The sequence below is a fragment of the Anopheles ziemanni genome, chromosome 3, assembly GCF_943734765.1.
Source record: "Anopheles ziemanni chromosome 3, idAnoZiCoDA_A2_x.2, whole genome shotgun sequence".
Taxonomy (NCBI): domain Eukaryota; kingdom Metazoa; phylum Arthropoda; class Insecta; order Diptera; family Culicidae; genus Anopheles; species Anopheles ziemanni.
In genome coordinates this window covers 73,291,249-73,319,052 of record NC_080706.1, presented here as the reverse complement: position 1 = coordinate 73,319,052, position 27,804 = coordinate 73,291,249, and the positions used below count along the sequence as shown (strand labels likewise).

The 27,804-nt window shown below is 42.8% G+C and overlaps 1 protein-coding gene across 2 annotated transcripts in view; it reads right to left on the bottom strand.

Moving 5' to 3' along the window:
- LOC131286166 (protein phosphatase 1 regulatory subunit 12B-like) overlaps window positions 1-26,447 on the bottom strand; it is a 38,867-nt gene extending 12,420 nt beyond the window's left edge. For both annotated transcript variants that reach the window (XM_058315061.1, XM_058315062.1), the window contains exons 1-7: window positions 26,037-26,447; window positions 13,026-13,194; window positions 6,136-6,582; window positions 5,938-6,063; window positions 5,779-5,854; window positions 5,573-5,693; window positions 3,940-4,036 (exon numbers count right to left, since the gene is read on the bottom strand). In XM_058315061.1, coding sequence (XP_058171044.1) covers window positions 3,940-4,036; window positions 5,573-5,693; window positions 5,779-5,854; window positions 5,938-6,063; window positions 6,136-6,582; window positions 13,026-13,194; window positions 26,037-26,116 — 1,116 coding nt within the window. In that variant the 5' untranslated portion in view covers window positions 26,117-26,447. The remainder of the gene's footprint in view (window positions 1-3,939; window positions 4,037-5,572; window positions 5,694-5,778; window positions 5,855-5,937; window positions 6,064-6,135; window positions 6,583-13,025; window positions 13,195-26,036) is intronic.
- Window positions 26,448-27,804: the final 1,357 nt, after the last annotated feature.

The following is a 27,804-nucleotide window of genomic DNA, read 5'->3' as shown; positions in this document are numbered from 1 at the left end:
GGATAGCACCTTAAGCACATCCACCGGAACATTGGCCGCTCATTTCGCGCACCGGAAGCGACCACGGGTATGCGTGTGCACGCGGTGGAATTTAAATTGGATACAATGGACAACAAACTCGCCTCTGCAATGCTGTAATTCGTAAATTGTACAGAGGTTCTTGCACGCTGGTGAAGGTGAGGAGTGAAAGTTCTTTTCAACGGCGCATGGCGTAAAGTTCTGTACTGTAACTGCCTTCCACCGTAGAGGTTGCTACTGTTTTCTCTTTGGATGCGAAATCGAAAGATAATTCTAAATTGCTCAACCTATTGCCAAATCAAGCTGGGGCAGAATAAATTAGCACCTTTTTCACTAAACTAGCATTTTTCTTTTATTTGAAACCAACTAGCTTAAAAAGTAAAACGCGAATGTAAAAGCTATACATAAACGGCACTAAGGTAAAGCTGTACCATTGAAGCTTGTAAAACCAAGCCAGACTTCGACATGTCAAAAATTCGAACCAAATTAATCTTCATCGATTAGCGAAAGAGCATAACCACCAACGGCACAATGAACATTGTCAAGTGACCATTGAACCGAGCGTTACGTAAAAGTACGCCTGGACAGACGAATCGAAGCGGGTTCGATGCTGCCCGGTGCAGCATAAATGCGTGCAACAATGTACACCAATGCGTGAAAAGAGAGTTCGATGAATTTAAAAAAGGGAAAAAGAAACCTTCGCAACATACTTGAGAAAGTAGTTGCTGCCCATCTCAAAGCCGTTGGGTTCGTTAGGTTTACGTTTTTTTTTTTTTTTCTGCGATTAAACCTGCTTCCATTTGTTTCACGGCCATTCAAATTTACTTCTTATCATATGCTGTTTTGACGTTATCTTACAACAGAGTTTAAACCTCACCACTAGAAACAGGTGTCACTTTTTTGTTTGCTCGTTTATGCTACATGAAATAATGATACACCGTTCCGAAAATCGATGAATGGACGAGTCGACCGATCGTTCCGATCAACTGCCAGAAAAACGTCACCGTCAAACAAACGCGGCGGATGCGTTCAAGCGTGGTCAATGTTCCGCATTGGTTCCGCATCAAAGTTCATCACATGGCGCAAGTTTGTTGAGCTGGAACGGATACCTTGCGCCCCATGCCCGGAACCATCCTTCTCGGTGCTTGTAAATGTTAATCGAGCGTTAGCACTCGTGTGAGTGATCGATTTTTTCACTTGCTCGAACGTACTGATATTTTACGACACTGGCTGCTGGTTGCAATCGGTAGCCAAATGTGGACATATTGACAGGTAATTGAACGACCATCTAGGGTACCAGGTAAATCAGTTCAGGTGTATACATTTAACAATACACAGCATACATTTAACAGTACCATCTAACAACCATCTGTCAACATTTATAGAAGGTAATATTAGTTCAACTTAGTCAGAGTTTTCGAAAGGAGGAAGAACGTTGTAATCGGAAAATGGAAGGGCTCTACGGTTTTGGTGTACCAAACAATTACTATCATGTTTTCGATTAGAATGGTTTCAAGACAAAGAAAACGTCACCTTCCAATGGCTTTTAGCAACTAGAATTACTTCAAAATACATAAAATAATATTTTTAAAAGGGCATTTATTGCAAGTTTAAATAAAATGTGTAGCATTTGAAACATATTAGAAACATTTAAACTTATACAGAAGTTCTATACAGCATGAAGTAAATGGATATTTTTCTTTTACTACCTAATAACCAAGTGAATTTGGTTTACTTTCCATTCAAAACTTTTGATTGCCAATTTTGTAATCTTGAACAATGCGAAGAGATGAGAGTTCCATAATTCAATAGGAAACAAAATTGATTTAAAAAAAACCCACCTCTTGCGCTCGTCAAAACTTTTAAAACGGGCGATGACAGTTTCGTGCGAAGCAAATGCAAACAGGATTAGAATGGCCCCCAGCTGCCCATAGGAGACAAGGGACGAGATAAGTTGAATGTGATGCAAATTGAAAAGAAGGGGGGGAAAACACCACCATTTGTCGGCAAGAGAAACAGGAATGGACAAAAATAGCTGATGGGCGGTGATACTGTCCTGAACCGGACGTCAAAAAGTTAGACGGAAAAAAGTCGGCCACTCGCCGGGAAAAAGGCTTCGCACCGTGTGGAAGGTGTTTCCCCCATATCGGTATGATGTTGAAGTGTGCTTTCCAAAAGTTTCCACCAACCAATAGAGCCATCAACGTTTGCACGGAGTGGGTACATGGAGAAGTCCGTTCATTCATTGTCCCTCGCATCACTTGTTCGATGACTTCCAGCCTGAAGTCAGGACTTCCTGAATTAAATCCTAGGTTTTCGATAAAAAAGGTTCAATATTCAGTCAGCGACCAGCTGGTTTTCAGCGTACTAATCTGCCATAAATATTCAATGCTCTTTTTAAGCTTGCATTCTCTCTGACTGTGCGCTCGAGCTCGAGAGCCTCGGGATGCATCCAATGAACCCTTTTTGTCCAGGGTATTTTTTTGCACTCGAATGCATTTATCATCAACAATCGATTCCGTCACACGGGGCTTCGAAATGTGTTTTGCTTTTATCGGGCACACCCGAATGCCTACCAATTTTAATTGAGTACGACACAATACCCTGGAGGTACGGAGCAGTAAATTGAATTTCCAGTCTGGCGTATAGGAAAATTCTGTACGTTTAAAAAATGATACACTGAAAAGCTCCATTTTGTTTCCATTTCATAGCCCTTTATCACATCACATTGTTAGCACTGTTGCCAAAAACAAAAAGAATAGCGAGTCGAGCTTCGAATGATGAGACATGATTCGATTAATTGGATGAGGGTCAAATAGGCGAAACAATCATGTAAGGGAAAAACACTCAGTTTTGGATGCTTTGTGAAAGAACATTAACATGTGCAACTTCACATGTTTTCCTCACGTGGGCACAATACAACGACGTGGAAAGTAAAACGTTGGTTTAACATTGTTGAAAAGAAAAAAATGGTGCTACCATTCATTTTAATGAAAACATGATTGACCGATAAACCAAATAAAACAAGGTAAAGACGCTATGTCTTCCATTTTATCTGTAATGATTAAAATAATATTTAAAATGTATGCTTTTGCGCCAAATCTCACATCGTTCTCAACACAACTGAATGTCAATAATGAATCACCAAATTTCAGTAAACATGTTCACTCGCAGAATATCATTTCAAGCCACCTCAAGGACATTCAAACTCTCTCAAAAAAGGAAAAAATACACCGAAACACGTAGCCCCATTAAATGTAACTTAAAGAAACATAAAACTTTACCGGTGAGTAGCGAGTTCCGAAGGTTTTACGACTGGTTCGCCGAAACAGAAGCATTAAGCACCCTGTTCCCGATAGAGGTATCATCTTTTGAATCCAGCTTGCCTTGCGGCGATTTAAGTGCCTTCTCTCGAACGCTGGTGTCGCCGCATCCTGAGCGGCTTATTGTTATTTTACAACAAGCCCGTCCCTATTCAACCTTCTGACGGACCAAAATCCTCCCATCGGATCCACTGCACACCCGGGGGGGAATTAAATTAGCAGTCGCGACTTTGTAACTTGGGTGAGCTTTGTAAACTTTTAAACTTCCCCAGAAAATTACGTTTCCTCCACCGAGCGTCAACAAATTGCACCGCAATAAATAGGAAGCAGTCTGCTTCTTCCATGGTGAGAAATTAAAACTTAATGAATCTACTTTTCTTCCGCTGAAGTGGAATGAGATCTGTGCGGATTGTGATCTTTCATAGGCTTCGTCGGGATTGTGGTAGCAATTTGGTGTAGGATGGAGTTACGAGAAATAATTCTCAAAACCATTGAGCACGGGTAAAGTTTCATAGTTTGTTGATCGTTTAGAAAGTTGCTCTGCTTTCCACAGGTTTATCCTTGGCAAAAACGGTTGCCGTGCGAAACGCAAACTTACCTCCTGAGCCTGTAGTCGAAAGCGGGCCTCTTCTACGGCATCCTTTTTGGTCGTGAGTCCTTTATCTCGTAGTGATGTTCGTCGCACCGATTGTGCCCTGTGGGAAAAGGAGAACAGTACCATTAGTGAGTCGTGGGATGGGAACGGTGAGTTGGTATGCTGGGACACGGGAAATGTTTTTCAATTAAGCAAAACGGGTTACCATTGGTGCCACAACGATTACCTGGCGTTTCGCACTATTTGACATCGACTGCTCGACTTGCTGCCGACATGGTATGCTAACTTGTTCCATTGAAACCCCTCAAAATTCTCGAGGGCACTATTGAAGTAGTTTCACTCGGTTGAGAAAGCAGTCCCGGTTGAACAAAATCACTCAGTTCACTCATATTCCGCCCGTCCCCCCATGTTTCCACTATGTATGTTACCCCGCATGTCCACAAACTTGCTCATCGTGCAACAACATAGAGTCCTCGCCATATAATTTGAAATCTCAGCTGGCTCTGCTGTTTGTTGTTTTCATTCGTTGTAAGTGGAAGTGCAGGCAGCCTTTGCAAAATTAAGCAAATTAAACCAGTTTCAACGAAGAAAATCTAGATTAGAGGTGATTATAACATGTGTATTTAGTGGGAAGAATGTTAAAACGGTAAGTGGAGGCCATATCAGCCGTGAAAAGTACTTCAAAAACCTACAACCAACTTCAAGCCGTACCGCATCGGGTAAGTAGAAGAACGTGAAAAATCACCAAGCAGAATTATACATCTCGTGTGTTTTTCTATTTTCAGATGAATAAAGTGAAAATAATTGTAAAGTTTGTAAAATGTTAGTTAAGAAATAAACTGGTGTTGTAAATTTACGATTGGTGTTGTGTTCGTTTCCGAAGGGATGGATGACATTTTAGGATCGGGGATGGGGAAGTTCATCAAAGTAACTCATATTCATTCGCACGGTCACCCAAAACGCCTCGAACTCTTGCTGTCTTCGAGGCGAGTTTGCGGTTAGTTCGAGGTGCTACGTGACAGAAATCGATGCAACTTTGTGCAGCCGGGGTGTTCTTTACCGACGAGAAAGTTGGTGCGAACAAATTTGATAGCTAATCGGATCCAAGCAATCAAGTGAGTTGCGGTGTGAAAACTCTTTCAGATTGGAAGTTTATAGTACATCGCCGGGGGGTCCGCGACAGCCGAGCGGTAGCGCCGATTAGAAAATCGCCCCATGAGCGTCGGGGCTCACCACTTCGACGGCGTGGGTTCGAATCCCAACCGAGACTGGACCCTCCCCTGTACGAGAGGACTGACTATCCACGTACTACAACAGGGAAACAAGTCTCGTAAGCCCTTAACGGGCAGGCATGACCAAGAGGTCGTTACGCCAAGAAGAAGAAGAAGAAGAAGTACATCGCCAATATAAAGCTTCAATTGCAAATTTAACTAGAAACATATTTTATCAAAAAAATCGCAAACTATTCCTTAAAATGTAGGAAATACTTTATCAAACTTCGCACTGTTTTTTTCCTTATAACAATCAGCGTAACTAATGAGCAGACTGCTATGATCGACAGATTAAGTATTGAAACAAAAAAGTGGGTTTTGTAGGATTGCCTCGTGTTTCTCCGACTTTGCCCCATTATACTGACCTCGTGTTGTTGCTCTGTGACCGCCGTACTCGTTTCCGTTGCGCTTCGGCTAATCGTTTGCTCTCCTGTTCGGTCTTGAGTTGTTCTATTCGTTCTCGTATTTCAGGATCTTCGCAAATATCTAAAAGCAGTCAAAAAAGACCAGTCGTTAGCGATTCTGTTTTTTGTGAACCCGCACAGTGTACGGCGTCGGTTTTTCAGCTTACCGGAAGGCGTTTCGTCGTTCTTATTTTTGGCATTCAGATCGGCTCCGCTTTGGGCAAGCATCTCTAGCACTTCCAGCTGGAAAACGAAACGGCATGGATTACGTTAACGGATTGCCATGGCAGGGATTACAGTTTTCTAGCAATCGTGTGTCAACTTACGTGACCCCAGCAAGCAGCGGCATGAACCGGTGTCCAGAGATCGTTATCGACCGCGTCGGTCGCTGTGTGATGCTCCAGTAGGAACTCGACGACCCTCGTGTACCCGTTGGCGGACGCTATGTGGAGCTGTGAAATACCCAATCCATCGTTAGTAAACGCTTGGTTCATATCGTCCGCGTTTCCGTCGTCCAAGCTTACCGGCGTTGCACCTTGCGGGTCGGGTATCTCCAGATCGCCCCCCTGCAAGGCAATGTCCTGGAGGTCGTGCAGCATCTGCGTTTCGGTGGCGGCCCGCGTCTCATCGATCAGTTCCTGCGTGACGCCCCGCTTTGACATTTCCGCCTCGATGTAGTCGAGCGCTTCCTCGTCGTCGCAGATATCGTACGGCATGTTACCGTCCGCGTTGACCGCCAGCAGGTTCGCACCGCGCGCTATCAGTATCTTGACCAGATTCAGGTGTCCGCAGGTGGCGGCCGCATGTAGCGGCGTCCATCGTTCGCTGTCCTGCGCGTTCACGTTCGCACCGTAGTCGAGCAGCAGGTTCAGCATCTCCGCGTTGTCATCGATGCAGCACTGGTGCAGTGCCGTCAGTCCGTCCATATTTGTCGCATCCGGTGTGACGCCCTTCTGCAGCAGCTTGGCCACCTGGGAAAATTCGCGAATAGAGAAAAAAAATGCTAATAGTTAGAATCGAACGAGTGAAACACGAACAAACTGCGTCATACAACACAATCCTGCTCGCTTACGGCACATAGGAAGCAATCAAGCACCGAGTACCGAACGGAACCGGATGCAAGTATCATTTCCCACCGTCGATAATGACCACTCAGCGAGTGCTCAAGTTTCAATGGTACCCTTAGGCTAGTGCGGGTGGTAGCCCTAGCTCCAGCGTTACAGCATCAGCATCATCATCATCACCATCATCATCACCATTATACTTTGTTGGCATTTACTGCAAGTCGTTAGTTCATAGACCATAATGGCACTCTTGGATGGAGCTTAAGTCCTGGCCACTGCACTCAGTGACCAAGGGCACGTCGTCGCTCCGGGATTTCCACTAAGGTCATGTTGTTGGATGATTCCATTGGCAAACGGTGTGGACATGTCGATGTTGGCTTAGTTTGAAAAGCGCGAAACAGTCACAAGAAAAAAGTGGAAAGATGTACACGCAGAAAGGAAACCGAAACAAAAAAGAGCGAAAGACAAACAAAAGAAGTCTTCCCTGGTGTAATATACTATATCACACATTGCAACTAAACGCTACCGGATGGCGATGAAACTCCCATCGGAGCCGGGGATGTTCCAGATGGTGTGTTTATTTGTCGCCATCTCTGGTGTTTGCTAGCAATTTCTGCGCAAGACATCCCCAGTTGTAACCCTCGGGAAGGACTTCGGACCAACTTAGTGACCCCGGTAGCCAGAAGATGGTGACAGCACCGGAAGTTCTATTCTTGACCGAGGCGGGGAAGATGATGAAAGCTTCATCCGCCGTAGATCCGGCGGGGTAAAGTTTATCCATCCGCCGGGTGTACTTGTGGTGGCAAAAGTTTTGTGTCGCACCGTCCTGGGAACCGCTGGACGGGGTACTCAGCAGCAGGACATCCGTTGGGAAACAAGTTATCGCTGAGTCAATTGCGCTAAATTGAAATTTATTATTTACACGCAACCGAACGACGGGGGTTTTCGTTTCCAGTGGTGTAAAGGATTCGCGAAGTTTTCAGTAGTTTAGCAAATATTTGCTAAAGCTTTAAAGAGTTTCACGAAACTAATCTGATATGGTAAGGTTTGACTTAGTTATTAATGAGGTAGGTTAATCTATCGTGGTAGATAAAGGACTCGACCATTGGAACGTGAATAATGATCGTCGACTAAAGAAGGGCAATAAGGACATAAACTTCAGGCGCCCACATACAAAATAGTTTACATTGACCTCGTTATAGCAGCACGTCCCCCGGCCCCTAGGGCTGGTTAACAGGGATAGATTCGCATCGAATGCGATAATTAATAGCCGTCGCCCGCTCATCCTCAGCTTATCTGATTAAGTACGGTATCGTTCGGACCGGAGGACTCGGGACGAACGAGTCGAACTCTCGACTGGCATTGAACGCGGGAGGGCATCCGGAAAATTGCAAAGTGCTATCCCTGACCTGCACCTACATCGACTCGGCGCTGACCTGAAGCCTGACAGAGGTCCACAGCTCGTTTGTCTGGTGAGCGTGTCAACTGCCCCAAACCCCGGAGCTGAATTGATCCCAGCGGGAGTTGATGAAGCGGAGCAAAAGTAATTTATTTTCTATCGTGGAAGAGCAAGAAAAAAAGGCTAGACATAGGTTCCATACTCGCGCAAGGGTTGGGGACTATGGGAACAAACACAAAGCGAAGGTCCTCGGAAGTCCCACTGCGGGAAGGCATATGGAAAAGTTAGTGCTGTGTGGATCATCTTGCACAAGGGTGATTTTTTATGACTACGATTGAATCCTGTGATTTACTTCCCTGCGGCGAAGAACGTACAGTGTGGTTGCCGAAGTGGTTTGGAAGTGTTTTGTATATCGGGGGGGTTTATTGATTTCCATCGAACACATCCCTATCGATCGGGGTAGGATTGTCTAACTCGGATTGCCTCCATCCTAACGTCCATCCCATACAACATCGTCGAGCTAAGGCGCAACGTTGGATGAAGCCGGAAACTCGACTCGTGATAGAATTGATTCCATCAACGTCTCCATTTGTGAATAGACTCCAGCATCTTCCGGTAGATGCGAAGGAGAGCAAAGGATGAAGTGGTTTAGTATTCCGCTTTCGTTTCTCGGCTGCAATGAGTAGGCGTTGCGAAGTAGCAGAATTACTTAGGAGAAAATGATGCCTAATGGCGTTGACGAAGGGCGTTGTGTACAGTTTGATTTTCTGTAATTGTATTTGTTTCGATAAGTAAACAACGGTTGAGACCGGGTGACACGGCATGATTACATTTATTTTATTCGGAGCGAGACATTTCTCTTCGATTCACAATTACTTTAGCTTCCAACTTTTTACGTGTTTTGCAAGTTAATTCAATCATTTAAATTATGTAGCTCCTTACTTTAAATATAAGTCTATATTTAAAGGAAAATGTATGTCTTTATAAATTAACTTCCACGCAAAATAAAACCCAAACCTTTTTTTTTATTATACTTTGACGACAAACGTCCATGGGACATTCGTTTCGAGAGTAACGCTTATGGAAACTCGTTCAGGACCAGCTGTAAGCGTCGTAATGGAAACTGTCACATTCCAATAATATAAACTGTTGCTAAAGAATGAACCCTCCGCTGGCGGGAAGGATGGGAGAAGGGAGGACATCAACAAAGTTAGAGTTACAGCTTGTCAGCACCACACGGTCGAAAGGCGAGTTGGAATAGGTCAGTACGTTTGTTTTAGCCTCTCGAGTTGGCTGAGTACGAGAAAGTAAGCAGTTGTTGTGGCTTGTCCAGTGTGGGAGTGTGGGAAATTGGAAAAGTGTCCGGAAAATAGATTCCACTCTCGCCTGACAGATGTTAAGACTCGAACCGTCAGGGGCAAGAATAAATATCGAGTGAATTGGTATTTGCGCCTTCTTCTTGCTACCCTAATCATAGGCAGGGACCTTCTCGTAAGTGTGAAAATAATAAAATAGGATTTGGTATGTGTGTGTGTGCTGTTGGTTGGAAAATTTACCGATGACCAGGTGTTTTACTGGAGTGCATCATGGCAGGACATATCAATTGTAATAAGCAGGGTTTAGGGACATGGCATTGATTATATGTATTGAAATATTGAGAGACGGTACAATTAAGGGAGAATTTCAAATGTCCAAAAACTCTTAAGCACAATCAAAGAGGGTAGAGATTGTTTCATTTAAAATCCTACATTTTTTAGATAGTATACAGTGAGTCATAGCACTTTGCAATCACCCCAGGCTAAGCCATCCATTAACGGATTATTTTACTAGCTCAAAAAACCACAAACCCTACAAACGGCCATTACTTGGCGATACCTCGAGTACCGAGCGTCCGACAATATTTAGAGATCGTTACACACCAAGTAAATGTCATCACGAAGTGAGAAAGATGATGATGATCACGACGACGTTTGTGAGTGATAAAATTCGAAACCAACAACTCTCGTTTCCGAGAAGGGCCGAGTGGACCAGCGAGTATCTCTTGTAGTAAATCCCGCACAGTGTTTGTTTGCTGTAAACAAAACATACTCCAAACGCGTGATATAAGGTTGGGTGGTTGGTTGTAAAAACAGAACTGCCCACAAAACCAACCAGAGATATCCGCACCGCAAGGAATTAGCACAGGAATTGCAGTTTGCGGAACGTGGTCCAGGAAATGTGTAACACACTGGCTGCAAAAACAAAGAAAACCATTAGCAAGAGACCATTAGCAAGTAAAACAACACACGGAAAGAGAAGTGGCACCATTTGGTCTTGCAATATTCACACTGTAAGCAGGCGAACTGAACCAAAACAATGCGTCTGTTGGAGGATTACCATTGAGAATGGTATTTAAATGAGACCCCATCGGTCAAGATGTGCCAGTTACACTGTCCTCCGTTCCGTTGCGCATCGCGTGCCTTCAAGGACTCGCCCCGGTCGGCATTTAAATAATTTTTGAATCAATGCTGCTTCCCACGCTAGTCCACCGAACCTCGGGGTAGAGTGTTTGTCGTTCCGGCGGGAAGCATTTTCATGATAATAAATTCCCCCGTTGGGGCGGCGAGGAGCAGGAGGGGCAAGGGTGGCCACAGGCCAGGTAAAGTGACAACAATTGTACCCTGATTGTCATTAATTATCCTCAGCCCGGGGGCCGCTAAACACGCCATATCGTCGCCGGGTAGTTTGAAAAATGTACTCCATATCATCGTCTTGTGTTTGGGGCGCCTGAAAGGTATGCAACTGGATTACATCACATTAGAGGCGGCGGACCTAGCGGACACGAGCAAACGCCACTTCGCGGCCTCACATGCCGGAGTTGGGGAGGCTTTGGGCCGGAAGGTGTCCACCTCCAGGAAAAGGGGAACAAACCCTCCTTTCGGCAAGGACCAGGAAATGACAATTTTCCACAATGCCGTACCATGGCGCCGACAATGGTGACGAATGCTACGAAGGTCCCGCGGGCCCAAGCGGGTCTCGTGCGCCAATGATAGATCATTCTGCGGTTCTAGTGCACCTTCTAGCCTAGAAAACGTTTCACTCGCTGCACTTCTGCCTATGGTTTGGCACCGTTTAGGTCAACTGTCAACCGCGGGTGGCACGTATGTGCAAAGGCACTCTGCAACGTGTCCCTCCCTTGTGACATAACTTTAAAATCGCGCACACAGAAAAGCAGGGCTGACTGCACTGACTAATAGCAACCGGAAGTGCACCGGGAGCGAAAAGTGTGGAACTACTAGTTCGAACACATACACATATACGCGGGCGAAATAAGTGATTCAGTGACCTAATTCTCGGGGTCAGCAGGTCCTTCCGATTTCCATCGGACTGCTCTACTGCCTTTCTTGCAGCGGAAATCACGTGCCACGGCTGGGAAACGATTTCCGGTGCACCGAATGGCCCGTAGCCGGAACTGGGAAGGACACAGTGCCTCTGAACGGCGACGGTTGGAAGTTGACAAGCACAGCAGTAGATCGAAAAACTGTGCTATGGGGGGACTGGCGATTGATCCCCTGAAAAAAACTAAACGATTTGTCGTTATCTTTCGCTGACTTCAATTTGAATTTATACTCAATCTAAAATTTATGCCATTTCTTTAACGGGCATGTATTAATCCATTGTTGAGTTATCTAAATTGACACATACATTTTTTGAATACGTTCCTTCGCTTTTTTGCTAAAAGAAATTATTGGCTGAATAGGTCCAATATCTTGTATTAAGAGATATTTACACCAGAATCCAAAAAGAGAAAATTGGGATCGCAACGCAACTTTCGATTATAATATATAGAGAAGGGATGAATATTTTATGTTAATACAGAAATATGAAATTGTTTTTTAAGGTGGCATAATCTATCTGCTTTATAATACACAGCTTTTTTACTTTAATCGAGCTACCGGAAAGATTAAGAGGTGCATAAAAAGGCCAAAAACATCCAAACGTCTAAAGATCAAGTCAACAAGTAAACTTGTAACCGTATACGGATTTGATAAATAACAAAAAAATGAAGTTATAACATTTGCAAAAAAGCGGTCAAAAAGACCGCTAAAAAGAATTCGGGCATGATTTCAGACCAAATATTCTAATGTGAAATAAATTTAAAAAATTATAGGCTTTCAACTCATGGATTGATATTGTTTAAGTTAAAAGATTTCCAGCAGTCAAATATCTTACAAAAAATCCAATTTATATTTGAAGCGCCCTAAATTCGATCATTGTTGAAAACTATTTCAATGATCTTTTTCCATGGGAAATTCCTTTAGATAAAAAAAAATCCATAGCAAAATTCCACTAGATAAATTTCCTTATCTTTGGAGATGATGATTGTTGAAAACTATTTCGCTGATCTTCTCCCATAGAAATTCCTTTAGATAAATTCCCTCATCTTTAGTGATGGTAATTGCGGAAAACTATTTCGATGATCTTTTTCCCTAGCGAAATTCCTTTAGTTGAAGTTTCAACAATCCACGGAACCACAGAAAACTTTTCTTTCCAAACTGACGCCTCTCGTGAAATCAAAAACTGTGGCAAGGATGACCGCCAACTTTAAAGCATACTAATGGCATTTTCCTAGACACTTTAAGGTTCGCATGTTTAGTGTTGAAGAGCATCAAGGAGATGTAATAGGAATTTAAGCTATCGGATCGATAAATTATCATCTTTTCAAATACCGCAATAATATGAAAAACCATCTCCGGAATGATGCTCCAAGCACCACATAATGTGAAAAATAACATGAAAAATGTAAGGCAGATGAATCACAAATTGGAAAAGTTTGGGGGAGGGTAATCGCTCCAGCATTCCATCCACGAAAACTTTGTCTGTGAAAATTTTGAACTTTAAGCCCGCCCCTTCACATATCGTGCATCAATTCCTTTTTTTATCCCCAAAAATGCGCTGATCCATACGATACCTCCGCGATGTCGTTCCGCGCTGCGGCCTCCAGCAGGACGACGCTATCCTCGAACGTGATGTGTCGCTTGTAGGAGGACGTTTGCGTCCCCATCCGGTCCCGGCTTCGCTGTGCCTTCAGCCATTCTTTCTCCTTCTGTTTGGCTATCTTCAGCTGCTGTGCTCGGCGCCTGAAAGTAACGGAACGGGGAAAGGACACTCTTTTAGCTTTTGATGAACTGACGGTAGGTAATTTTAAAGTAACTGCCACCTTTGCTTGGGGCTAAAAATGGCGGATATTTCTAGGAGGAAGTTTTCTATTGCTTGGGCTAAAAATAAAGTGATTCTAATCATTACCCTTTTTTGGGGTAATCATCGTGCTAGTGAGTCATGGCCGATGCAGTACACATTCTTTCACGCGTACCTGAACTTCCTGCGAAGCGAAAAACGGTCCTCAAAACAAAGGAAGCACTCGAAACGTAAGGAAGAAAATGCTTGGGCCGTTCAAAGTTGACGGACAAACCCTGGGGGTTAATCGCACGTTCAACCTCAACCAAAACACACCAACCGTTGACCGTTTGAAGCCTTGGCAGTGGGCCAACGGTCATTTTGATGGTCGACGTCATGCAAACGTTGCCCTCACGGTTTTGCCCGACGGTTGCACGGAAAACCCCCATTTTCCAGGCATACTCTGACGGACAGATAATCGGAGTTCGAGGCTATCGACAAAGTGAGCCGCACTACGGACGATTCGAATGAAGCAACACGGACTCAACGAAATAACCTCTCATTTTCCGTTGGCACGAGGCCAAGGTTTCGGTAGCGCGCGGTCAAAAAACCAATACGACACCAATGGCCAGCGAGAGGCACGTTTTGGTCTCGGTCAGAAAAGTATCGCGAGAAAAAGGAGAAAAGAAAAACCAACACGCGATAGTGTCGGCAGCCGCCCTCGAAAAGGTAGTTTCTTATTAATGAATTTGGAAATGGGTGGCCATTGCTTCCTTCTGCACCGTTGGCATGAATGGCATTGAATGGCTTGCAGTGAAGTGAAGAAAGCTGAACACGGGTTGCTTGCGACCTGGTTTGTGACGCAGAAAGGTCAAAAATAGTTTCCTTTTACAAGAAACCCTTTTTTCCATTGTAAAGTTGTTTTAAACATAAAAGCAAAACTAATTTTCAATAAAAATGATAAAGAAAAGTAGCGATGAAAACAGGCCGGAGAAATAACATTTATTTTATTTAAATGAAACAAAATGAGTCTACCTAATGACAGTAAAATAAAACAAATGTAATTTCAGGTGATCATGAGGTAAACACCAAACGCGTGAATTATTAGTGTCGCGGCAAACATGACTGCAGCTATTAATTTAATCGTACCCATTGCGTTCTCCACGTACTCATGCGGGCACGTGCAAACATGTTTCCACATAAAAAAAAGGTGATGATGAAATGAAATTATGGCGCTGTCAGTGATTCATTAAATTTTCCTGCGCTCAATTAGTTCGGTGAAACGAGAGAGTTTGACCAGAAATATCATCGGTCGGTGCAAAAAATTACTTTCGTGTGAAAAAAACGGAACAATTTACTTGAATTTCGTTGGCAGCAAAATGCGTGCGGTATTTGGAAGCATGCGTGTAGCCAACACACGAAAGAGAAACTGGTAAAGTGGTCAATAAAGTAGACTAAATTATTTGTTAAGCATTTAAACCTAAAGAAAAGTATGCTTTTTTTATTACTATGGTATGGAAACAGTGATTTGAACTGATTATAATTTAAAAATAAATAATTTATTAGCAAAAAAAGCAAACAAGAAGGAAGTTAGAAAAATACAAGGAGTATGCCGACTACGAGCACTTAAAATGAAATAAATAAATAAACTGATTATAATTTAAAAAATAAATAATTTACTTGCAAAAAAAAGCAAACAAGAAGGAAGTTAGAAAAATACAAGGAGTATGCAGACTACGAGCACTAGAAAATCGATCGATTATAAATCCATCTTTAAACGTTCTACAATTTCGCGCAAACGATGTCAAAGTGACCAAAGAGGACCAACGTAATGTATCGAACAATCGTTAAATTATGCAGAACCGCAAAATGCGGCGACAAATGCAATCGAATCGAGGTGGTTGGCATGTCAATGCGATTGGATGATAGGGCATGGAAAACACCCTTGCGACCCTTTCCGTGTAATATTGCGTGAGAAGCAGACAGCAAGTAGAGGACACGATGAAAAATACCGTGGGAAAATGGTCGGTCGGAGAAACCTGCACACGGCCGCAAAGTTGGTGTGAATAATTGATTCGATGTTATTGGAGGATTATGAGTTTTTAAAATTCAGGATTAAACTTCGATCGGGTGCCAAGAGGAAGCCCGTAGATGGTAACATATTTGAAAGTAAATGTAAGGATTAAAGTAAAATATAACGAAATAAGAAAACAACACAAATAACAACGAAGTTACTAAAATAGTTTAGAATGAGAAGAAATTAAGATATTTTGCTTTTGTAGTCAATGCGTTAAATAATCAAGGAAAAGTTTAGTTCATGAATTTTTCTTTCTAGCTTTTCAAAACAAAAGAGTGACCATTCAGTCGGATTTTAAATTAACAAACTGATTTCGTGTAATTGAATGAGGCGTAGAATATTGGCAAAAACAACACCTTCCATAATTTACCACAGTTGTGTACGAGAACAACTGGGGTAAAAGGTGATAAATGTTACACTTCCCAGTTTCTAGTTCGCTTCATTATGCCATCATCAGCCCCATCGAACATTGTCGTCGATGCAATTGAATGATTGATTGCATATCAAATGCAGCCCGTCGGATTGATGTGCTCCATGAACGAGCCATTTGCGTGAATATTCATTTTTCCACACTTCGCTCACACGACAGGAAAACACAACCGGAATCTCTAGGATGGATGGAAGAATGCATCCACATGCCGGGAGTGATGGAAAATCTATGAAATGCCAAAACCATCGTTCTGATTCCTATACCATGCCTCATGTGCACCCCCCGCGTGGTCAACCAGTCTGGCGCAAATCTCAACCACAACCACAACCAACACCACCAACCAGTGGTAGGTATTAATGGACGGGCTGAATCCCTCATTTAACACGTTTCATCGACGACGAGCAAGTGCAGCGCCCTATTGTACGCCGTTGTTGGGTGATGGATTTTCCGCGACATTCCTCGCGCCAGAAGGGAGGACGGACGCGGCAAGGTTCCAGTGTTCGATCTCGCACCGAAGTGCATCAAGAGCGTTTACCCGGCCAGAGTGCAGGGACGCCCGTGTGTCACTTTATCGATCGACTGATTGTATTCATCGGTGAACGAGCGCGGAAACGCGGTGCACGAGGTGGACATTCCGCTGGGGGCTGATTGAATTTCAATGAAGTTTTTGGTCGCACGAGTCGAGATGATGATGATGATGATAATGGTGACATACTACTCGCTCGGAGCAAATTGCAGCGACTACTTTAATTAGAACCATAACCTTTAAATTTACCTTGAAAGGTTTGCGGATATTTTAAATTCTTTAAAGATTAAACGGTGATGTGTAAAACATAAAATTAAGCACAAGGAAGTAAGAGCGAAAGATGAACATTTTTTATGTTGGATATCTTAAAGCACAAGTGCATTTTAAGGCACTTCGGACTAAATGTTTAATACTATTAGTTGCGTAAACTCAGCCTCAATATTGAACGTTTTTACCTAGATAACGTTTCGAAATTGGATTTTCTCCGTTTAATTTCTACTTCGAGAATGATTTACAATTTCGCATTTTGCTATTCCTATTTACACATTTTTGGCACATTTAAAAATCAATTTATTAAATTTGCCTTGAAAGGTATGCGGATATTCTAAATTCTTTAAAGATTAAACGGTGATTCTTTAAAGATTAAAAATAATGCATTAATGACAAGGAAGTAAGAGCAAAAGATAAAAATGATACATCTTAAAGCTTTTGGATATTTTGTAAAATACAATTTGCATTTTAAGCACTTCGGTCTAAGTATTTAATTCTATTGGATGCGCAAACTCAGCCTCAATATTGAACGTTTCTACCTAGATAACGTTTCGAAATTGGATTTTGTTAATTTTAATCCCTGCTTTGAGAACGATTTGCAATTTCCCATTTCGTCATTGCTATTTGGCACATTTAATAATCAATTTAGTGAATAAATTAAGCACCTCGTGGCCGAACGGTCCACTGGTTACCCTCCGCCTCGCTACCGTTCGTCTCGTTTCCTCTTCCAACAGGAATGTTAATGCAACATTTGCATCCCCTTTCCGAAATCCAGCTTAGCCAACCTTACATCCGACGGTTCGAACGAGTCGGCGAGTTTTGCAACCCATGCATAGACGGGGCAGAACAATGAGTTTTGAAATAACAATCGATGCCCCCCAGGCCTTTGCAGTGTTGCCGTTTCACTCTTGCATTTCGTCAAATTTGTGAATGCTATTTTCGCCCCATGGGGACGTGCATTCGGAGCGGCATTTTACAAACGTAGCGAAATTTGCCGATGCACCCAAGCAACACTAATTGCAATCATAAACTTTAGTCGCTGGGTTGGGTGCAGAAACATACACAAATGCACGTCCAAATACACCTACACTAACCTGCACGCATACGCGTTCGGTGAACGTTTGGAAGCGTTTTCACGTTCGGAAAATTGACGTTTAACCAAACACACCAGCTGCAAACATGCATTGAATGGTGCAAGTTCGAATCAGTGCTAACATGCTACCGAGAGAAATAAGGAGAAGGAGAGAGTATTTTCTGCGGATAATCAATATTTGCATCGCATCCTTTAGGATACTGTTTGCAATAGTGTCCAAGCACATTGACACGTACCGCATCGGGCAATTGCGTAGAAAATGGGTTTTCCCAAAACTTTGAATCGAGAAACTGTTGAAGGTTAAACGAGATGACGTTGTGGTACAAGCAGACAGCAACAGACGTGGACGTATGGTAGTTGGCCGGTAGGAACAAGCTTAAAACAAATAAGCAACCAAACAAACAAACAAATGAACGAACACGAGCGAAAACAACAAACCACCAAACGTCGCCATTTCAAACGACTTGGTTGACGTCGGCCCGATGGCGCACACGATTGCATGAAGTTTTCCTATTTGCACGAAATGAAACGGAACGGAAACGAAATGAAACGAATCGGAGCGTAACGGGGGCGCCTGGTTTTTTTTCAAGATGGTCAAGCACGATGGCGCGAGGATAACGAGACATTTTTGGGGGAGTTCGTGTGAGTGCATTAATAGAAAAATACGTTTCCCCAAGACCTTGGCTTTTTTTAATACAGATTGTTGTTGCTTCTATCAATAGCTCCAGTTAAAAGTAAAAAAATTTAAAAAAATAGACAACTTTAAAACACTATGGAAAACAGCTGAGCAAAAATAAATGTAAGGTTTAAAGGTGTAGCTTCTATATTCTTTATTACCTTTTCCTTCCAAACTCTGACTAAAACTCTGCTCTACTACTGCTCGTTGCTCCTTTTATATCCTACCATTTCTATTTCCATGTCTACTCGATTACTTTTTCGCCCAACTCACATAAATATCATATGAAAATATGAAAAGCAACCATCAGTAATAGTAAACGTTTACTAAAAGAAAAGACTTCTTCAATTCTCATTTGAAAGATGACAAATCTCTAATTTCTGTAATGATAATTTCCCTACCACGATTCACCTTATTTGCATAAACTAAACCAGACGCATTTGAAATGTGGATTCAAAATTCTAAAAACAAACATTCTTTTTGATGAAATTTGGAAGCAGTTTGCCAACCTCTGAGATAAGGGTACAGGATAAACAAAATGGGCTTAAATCTGGCAGCTTTACAAATTGCCAATTGAATTAGGAGACATAAGTTTTTGATTAAATTTGTTTGGGTCTAAACCAATTAGGTGTGAGCGAAAGGATAACGAAAGGCTAGTCAGAATCGAGCACGAGTGAAGTCAAAATGAAGCAAATACTTTCGGCACGTGAGACAGTCGAATACTTTTTGCAATCGAAATGATGTTATGGATGTTTTACAAGCGTAACGAAGCCAAAACATATTGACCTACGGAGTGTAGAAATTAGGTGAAAGCTTTTCCAACTACAGTTTCAGCGAAAACAAAGTCTCATTGAAGACCTACAAAACTGAGCTGCAAAGTCCATACGAAATGCTTTCGCAGGTCATTTGATAAAGAGTAAAAAACTTAGTTTTGATAGCTTTTCTGATGACATGTTTAGTGCAACATAACATCAATTTTCAGATGCCTTTCAGCGCCCTTCACCCGGGTGCATCGCTTCTGACTAGACTTCACAGACGATCCCAGATTGTCTTTCGAATAAATTACTTTTCCTATAGCCCCGAGCTAAGGGCCACGAAACTGAAAACTGCACTTCTAACGAAGAGCACTGTAAAGCTGTCCGGGTTTATGGATGTTGATGATGTTCTGCATGTTTTATCTCCCTTGGTACTTTCTTCTCGAAACGAATGCCAATAAAATTCTTGTTAGCCAGCTGTCGGCAAACGCGTGAGCTGATTTCGCCCATTGTGAGAGATGCTTTCTGCGTTGATTAAGAGTTTCCGACGGAACCCCACCACCAATGCTGACTATCATCTTTTATCGTCAGCTGGGAGATGGAGTGCGCAAAAAGAAGATAATGATATTTAACATTCTTATTGCGTCATCTTGCAGACAAGAGTGCAGTCGTACAAACACACTACATTTTCTTTTTAACTACCCTGGGGAGATGATGATTTTGACGAGCAGCTTCTTTTTGAACAACGCTGAAATGAACAAAAAAGTGAATAGGGATGCAAGAAAACTGAATGAAGCAATCCAATCGTGCAAAATGCTAGCGTATGGGTCGGTTGTCTACATCTCCGACAGACCATCATATCCGGATGAATCTTCCTTGTGTGTGTGTGGAGTAAACATATGCACCACCAAGGGGCCACTGCAAGAAAAAAAACATGCACTTAACTCCACTCCACCCAAACCGGTATCGGTTGTTTACATTTAATTACGCTCATGAGAAGCGCTCGGATCCAGCAACGGATACAAAAAATAAACGTGGTTATCTCCTCCGGGTCTTGTTTGCTCGCAGCCTTCTGAAGAGTTGTATCTTTAGCAAGGGCAAACCGTTTTTTACCGTTTCAATGATCCCAAACAACCTTCCTTAAGCAGTTCAGTCACGAAGAAAATGTGTTCATATGATTTTTGGACTAGGGCAAAACCGTTAACAGCAAACTTCCAGCATCGTGCTTATAAGATCGGCATCGAAAAGAAAAAGTCGTAAACTCCTATCAATTGCATGAAACTTCACCAAGGGTTCTATAATTGCTATTATAATAACAGTATGTTTTATTTACATCGCTATTCTCGCTAACAAAACTAAATATGTCAAAACATTTAAAAACACCTAAAGTTAACGCTTTGATTGAAAATGTCCCATATAGTGGGTGACCAGAAACTCTGATCTTGCTACGCTATAGTAGTTGCAAAAATTGCTCATAACTACAATAAAAAGTATATTAGAAACCAAAAAAAAAATAAACAGTCACATGAGTTGTAATGTTGTATAATGTTGTCAAAATTGCAAAAATAAATTAAAATGAAAAATGCACTCAATGTATCCGAATATTTGCATTAGAAGACAAAAATGCCTATACCTATTATATATGGGATTATGCCTAAGGACTTCCTTCATTGACGGGCAAATACAAAACTAATAGGACAGAATCAAAATGATCGCCTACACTAGCTACTTGTAACATAGTTGTTCCTGACGAGGCAAAAGTGCTGTCATATGGTGGAGTACTTTTCATTTTTTAAACCTCTCCCTTGCCGGTAGAAAAGGTTCTATTTCACAAAGTGCTCAAACGGCAGAAGTGTTTGAGAGTGCACCTTGCCGGTATATTATGAGCATCTCGTGATACTGTTGAGCTTCTAAGCCCGGAGGACGTTACAGCGGAAAGAACGGAGGGGAAAGCACGGTGCAGCGGCACTGAGGAACTAGAAACACATTCCTTCGCTTGCTATCTCCGTTGTCTGGTGAACTAAACACAACCACAGAGACCGGAGGAAACCATTTCTTTGCCCCCAGGGGGAACATCGCATACTTCTGTGGCCCGAGAGAAAGGTTTTGAACTTAAGCTGGATGGTTTCTCGGGACAAGGACATCGACGAGGGCCTTGCAGGATAGGAATGCCAAAAGAGCTGCATTTCAAAGCTCCCCCGTTCGGCTACTCCACTCCCAACCACAAGGAACAAGGGAATTTTGCTGAGCACACACAATTTCAGGTGGAAAAGCTGTGTGTTACAGACCGATAAGGTGTACGGTGCCAAACCCCAACACATCGTAAACTTCGGGTCGGACACAAAAGCACAAGTCCATGTTCTGGTGATTGTTGATTGCAGGTGGTCATGGGTAGTTTAGCGGATTTTTATGTGTTTTTAGAGCCAAGAAATAGACCGTACCACCTGTAACGTACAGGCAGTAGCAACGAACATGGAAGAAGCAGAGATATCAACACCTGTGTGAAGTATTTACACCTTCGTCATGTAAATTGCGTAATAACGAAGATTTTACGGGCGTGTGAATTGTTTGGAGTTGCCTTTTCGCGTGGAAGCTCTCTTTCTTGGGTATCAGAATTTGATAGCATTTTTTCAAAATTATTCCTTTAAATTATTACCATCTTTCTAACCCTTTTCTTTAGCAAGAACGCCACAACACCAAACACCTCGACTGCTTTCCTTGCTGTTCTTTTGGTGAAACCGTTTATGAATCTTTTGTTAGCCGACATGAGTTTTCTTCTTGATACTCAAGATGGCAACGGAATGTATAAATAATTAATTAGTCATACGCGATGCGCAGACGAGACAATCAGTCAAAGTGTGTACACGCGTCATTATTTATTCACGAGTTCTGTAAGGCGTTTTCGACGAGGCAGCGAAAATTTCGGTTAAAAGTTGATGAAAGCATAACGGTACAGCGATTATTTTTTTTTTTGCGACGGAAAAGCTTTAAATATTGGTTTAAAAAAAAATATTTGAAGCTCATGTTGCCGCGGAAGGTTTAAACGGTTGTGCAAATTGATGGAGTCCAGGGGTCAGACCTGGTTTTATCGGCTTTGTTTTTGGACGGTTTCAGCCGATTTAATAATGCTAGTTCCTAGAAGGATGGGTTAAGGTTAACAGCATAATAAGACTACATAAATAATAAAACGGACCTCCCAGTGACGGGACAGCAGCGCAAGAATCTATGTTGTGGCTGCCAACGTCTATTTTCTACCGATCCAACTCTTGCGGGACGAGCACGTGGCAATGCGATCGCAAAAGGGTTTCACCATGTCATGGTGTATGGGTTAAAATATGGATGAACCTGGCAGCTCAACATCGTTCGCAAGGGATGTTGCTTTGCTGTAGCTTCTATCAGACGAATGCTAATTGGGTTTGCACACAGTGCACAGCGAGATGGGATCAGTTCAACGAAGAGAGGCGTGAAAATATTGTGATCGATTTTTTCTCCTTCTGCCCGAGGCCTTCTGAGACCCACATAATGTGATGTTTGTTTGAGTTCATCAGGAAGTAACAGAGATTCGTTGCGTTGAAGAGACACCATCAGTGCTATGAGGGAAACCAAGGCAGCGGACATTCCTGGCACAGAGCAAAATTCTTCAATTGTACAGTGTCCAATTTAAAAAACGATATAAATTTGTAAACGCCAATCAATGTCAGAAAATAGAAGTATCCCGGCACCGGCCGGTTGTCGCTAACCGAATTATGATGATTTATTGAGAATTGCAATTTAGAGGAATAAATCAAAGCCAATCAGGCTCGTTCAATGTGAATGTTTGTTTGGCTCTTTTTCTGTTTTGGCTCTTTTTTTTCGGTACTTATTGCCAGAATCTATTTTCGATCATGCTATTATCAGCTATCATGGAGGTGTGAAAATGTTACTTCAGTAGCCTCATCCAGTATTTATTGTGCTAACAAGCTAATGGCTTTTTATAACTTTAGAACTGGACACATTATTTGATGGAAAACAAAACTTTTTTTTAAATTTTAAAGCACCTACAGCGGTTGGTACTTTTCCATAGCAGTTGAAAAATTAAATTAAAACCATAATTGAGTGGTGCAAAATACCTTCTAGGAGTTGGTAACCAAAAATGAGGACATAAAAATATTGCTTACAGTTTCCACGACACCGAGTTGCGTTTCAGGAAATTTAATTATCTGTCATTGTTTACAAACACAAGATCCACGGTATTTCCCTTCAAGCACGAATGAGAAAGTGAAATACTGAATAATTTTCAATGAAAAATTTTCAAAGGCACAGTTTCATAAGAATTGGCACGCCATAAGCTTGGCTCGTTTTGTGCATTTTGTGCGTTAATTTAAATTTCATGAACGACCGACACCGAAAGAAAGAAAAACTGCGTTGCTAGTGAATGTGAAAATTTGCAAAGAAAATTATGATTACACTCATGTTGTCATTTACAGACCCGGTATTTCCATTCATGGTTCTGTTCCTTCCTTTTTGTATTTGCCTAAAGACTGCTGTAAAGCCGCTTTTGCTTATAAAAGCTGGTGCACAACGGAGAGCCCCCGAGGAAAAGAAATAACTTCAGGCATCATTCATTAAATGTAGCTTGAAATGTCTTCACTTCAACCGTACACGACAGCACACACACGAACGCCGACATCTGCCCCGGAAGGCGGACACCCCCAACCCCCACATTAGACGCCGCAGGATGATAATGAGCGCTGGGAAAAATTTGCATAATTATACATCCCCAGGATGCTCGGTGAAAAGTGTGGGAATAAATTAAATACCGGCCCATCTGACCCTCGCCATATGAGCAATCTTAACGGGTGGCATTTTTGTACGATGCCCAGGATAGGGTTATAGCAAAAAAAAAAGAAGGGTGCCATAATGTCACAATAAGTGAAATTTAATTACTAAAAGAGGAGAGTTGAAAAAAAACATTTGTTGTACTTGTATCGCTGGCATGTTTTTCCACGCTGATGTTTGGATCGGCCACGAGTTACACCGCCGCCACCACCGACACCGGTGACACTACCACCAACGCCTACACTTCCACCACCACCGCTCGAAACCTCCGGCACTCGGTATTGCATTGGTGTGGGATGTGGGATGTTTCCTGGATCTGTTGCAAATTTAATTTTACCGACGAAAACTCTTGCAACGACACTGTAACGCCACTTGTTGTTGGTTTTTGCAAACCTCACACACGGTTAAATTTTTTTTTCTCTTCCAAACTCGAAGTACAACTCGGCCGAGTTACAAAGAGTTTTCACGGGTTGTTTGGTTTGATTCTCATTTCCGATTGATTGAGCTTTCCACGGTATGGAAAGGACCTTCCACTTCCGTCCTCAGAAACAGGACAAACGCGGTAACACTATCGCACAAAAGTGAAGCACCTTCAACGCCAATGCACCACGAGGGCGACCACATTGGGGAGAGATGGTTCGTTTTTTTTTTTTTTTTTTGGTTGGAGTCGAAGAACGTAACAAGCGATTCGTAACTGCACCACCGAAATAATGCAACGCACTCTCGCACACTGCCGGAGCGAACAGATCCCGCACTGCACCGAGAGGAAAAACGCACAAATCGTGGCTCGAGCCTACCGAAACCGGACCCGGATCGTACTGCACTGAACCGGATGCGGTGGCAGCGGCGGCTTAGCACCGCGGGCCCGCGAAAGGGAGCGACTTTTTTCCGTAATGAGTCAATTTTCACACAGGGCGCTCACTTGCGGGGCTGACCGGAGCCGGTGGTTGGCGAGACGGCGGCGGTTGGTTATCAGCCGGTCGACCGGCTTCCGAAGGTCGTTGCGTGAAGGTACACGGGGGCGGTAGCGGGTGGTGGTGGCCAAGGCGGTGTACCCACTTCGGTCGGGATTTTATTTTTCAAAGCGCTCACACTAACATTTTTTATGTGCAAGGCAGGGGGAGTTGTGGGGAATTAAAAAAAAAACAAATACACACCTCCAGACGCACTGAAACTATGAACTATGAAAACACGAGAAAATAATGCTTTAAAATAGGAAAAACAAAACCATCCACTCTCTGCGTGGTGAAAAAAAGCCGAGGTGAAAATAAAATAAAAGGCACTGAAGAGAAAGAGAAAAGCTCAGCCCGGCCGGTTAGGTGGCCATCATCGCGATAACCGCAACCGAAACACCACACCGCACCGCACCGGAGTTCGCGGTGAAAATAGAAAACGGCCAACAAACATACACACGCGCATAAATGAATGAAATGGATGAGCAGGCGCAACCGTCGGTCCGATTACGGAAGAAAGTTTCCAGTTGCAGTAGATATGTGCCTGCCAGCGGAGGGACGGAGGTGAAAGATGTGAAGTGAAAATAAAACCGAGACACCGCGGTATATATTTTAGGGAGGAGTACGAGCCCACCCTTAACGGAACAGTACTGAAGAGAACCGAAAACAAACGTGAAGGTAAGAGTGGAAGAAGGCACAAAAAGAGAGAATATATCATGTATATGGATAAGGGAAATATAGGCTAAGGAGGTAAAAAGAGGCCCAATGGCGCACACACATCGGACATGCTAACTGCCCTTAAATGCAAGATTTAAGCACACCACCACGAACCGTATAACAACGAAAACTAACGAAAAGCACCGCATCGAGTAGAAGAGAGATGGAAAGAAAATTATTTTTAAAAAATGAATAACTAAACCAAACAGAAGAGAAACGAATGAAAAAAGGGAGAAATACACAAAATAACAAAAATAAAAACTTGACACACGAAACACCTTCATGAGCGACCACATCTTAATGACCACTTAGAGATACGGTCAAAACGCAACTGATGAAATTAAAAAAAAAGAAAAACAGAATAGATAAAGATGTTCACAAATAAATAAACCAACAACTAACAGAAAATGGGCAGCGAAACGGTTAACAAAAAAAAAAAAAGAAACGTAAGTAAATAGATTCACACGCCGTGCGGCGGAAAGCTACTTACATGCGCGCGAGATGCAGCCGGTCCTGCGTGGAGAGATGCTCGACCTGAGCCATCTCGGAGACTAAATCGGCGTGCTCCATTTTGCCGATGTTGAAGCTCAGCTTGCGGCCCCCGCCACCGGGGGCGCTGGCGGTCGGCGGAAGGCGGCTGCCGGGAGCCGCGATTGCGGTAACGATAATATTCGCTGCCGCCGCCGTCGTCGTCTTCGTCGTTGTGTTCGTCGTCTTCGTTGCTGCTCCTGCCTCCAAGCGGGGCGCGTTTGTAGCGGCTGTGGTTTACCGGTCGGCGCCGGGCATACACACATACACGCGGCCGTGTGCCTACGGTGCAAGCCTACCAGCACATTCGGAGGAAGTTATTCACACGCTTCTTCACGCCACTTCCTTCCTTCCGGTTTGCCGATCCGACAATATTTTCCTTCGGCTGCCTTTTCTTTTCACGTGCACTAGTGTGCGTGAGTGTGATCACGAACGAATCAAGCTCTCAAGGCGCGATGCCGTTATCACCCAGCGATGACCATCCACTTGATGGAGGTTTCTTTCTTCCTCCTTGCACTACCTACAACAGCTGTTTACTCTTCGCTCACTAAATCTTCCACTCATCCCCGTCGACCGGGATGCTGTAAACACGGCACCAACACACACATACTGTGCGACGCCACCGTCACCGGGGGAGGGGAAGAGGGGGTTTGTTGTATTCGGCGGGTAGTAATGTGATAATTATTGTACCATTTTTCGATAGCACCGTAACGCCCGCGATATACGATACGAAGCGCGTCCGGGGCGAAGACACACGCGAAACAGTTTAAACCGCGATCTGTGATCTTGAACTTGATCGCACATTCACCGGGCACGGCATCTTGCTTCTTTTTTCACCGGAACACTGAAATACTCATAGACACACACTGGATGTAATAATTTTGAGCTAAAATTGAAAGATGGAAAATTAACTTCTGTTCTTAACGAATCTACTTTGAACCTAATTAAAATAAACTTTATCACTGCACGGATTATTTAAAACTGTTTATAACTGGTTTTATAAAACACAAATATGTTGGAAGAGTTTTCGTATCTGCAAAGAAAAAAAAAACAAAAAGGAAATTATTATACATTTTTAGAAATCGTTAAGGTCTAAATAGGTTGATCAAGTAATAGGAAATACCTAAATCCAATTGGATTAAAGAATGTTCAAATGAATTTTTCATTTTTCTGCTTACAATAAGAAGTAACTTATCGTATTTTATAGATATGTTATTCATTTATGTTATGTAAATTTCCCCATGATTTCTTCCTGATGCTTTGATGGATTAATACTTCGGAGCCTGTTGTTTTTTGTTAATTGTAACAAAAGAATTTTTATTTGTTTATTTACTTTTGATTTTGTCCTACGTTGGTCTTTTTATTTTATTTGTTTGATTTATTATAACTTATACTTAAAAACAATTGCAAGATCGTGCCATTGGCCGATTTCTCCTTCTACGCCATAAATCCGAACCGATCTCTTCCCTTCGCTGGGAGGAAAGATTACGCCGAGAGGTTCGTTAAATTATTTGCAACCGAAATTGGCAGTAAACGTTGGCAACAGCGTTGTCCAGTAATAGGAGGGATCAATCATCGCCCAACGCCCATCCACCACCAAATGCAAGGGTACGCTTTCAACGCACGCATTAACGATTTTCCGCGGAAAGTGTCGGAGCGGAGGGAAAATGGAAGGAATATATTCGTTGGGAGGGTGTGGCGGGTTGCTGTAGCACCCACCGGTTGCTCAT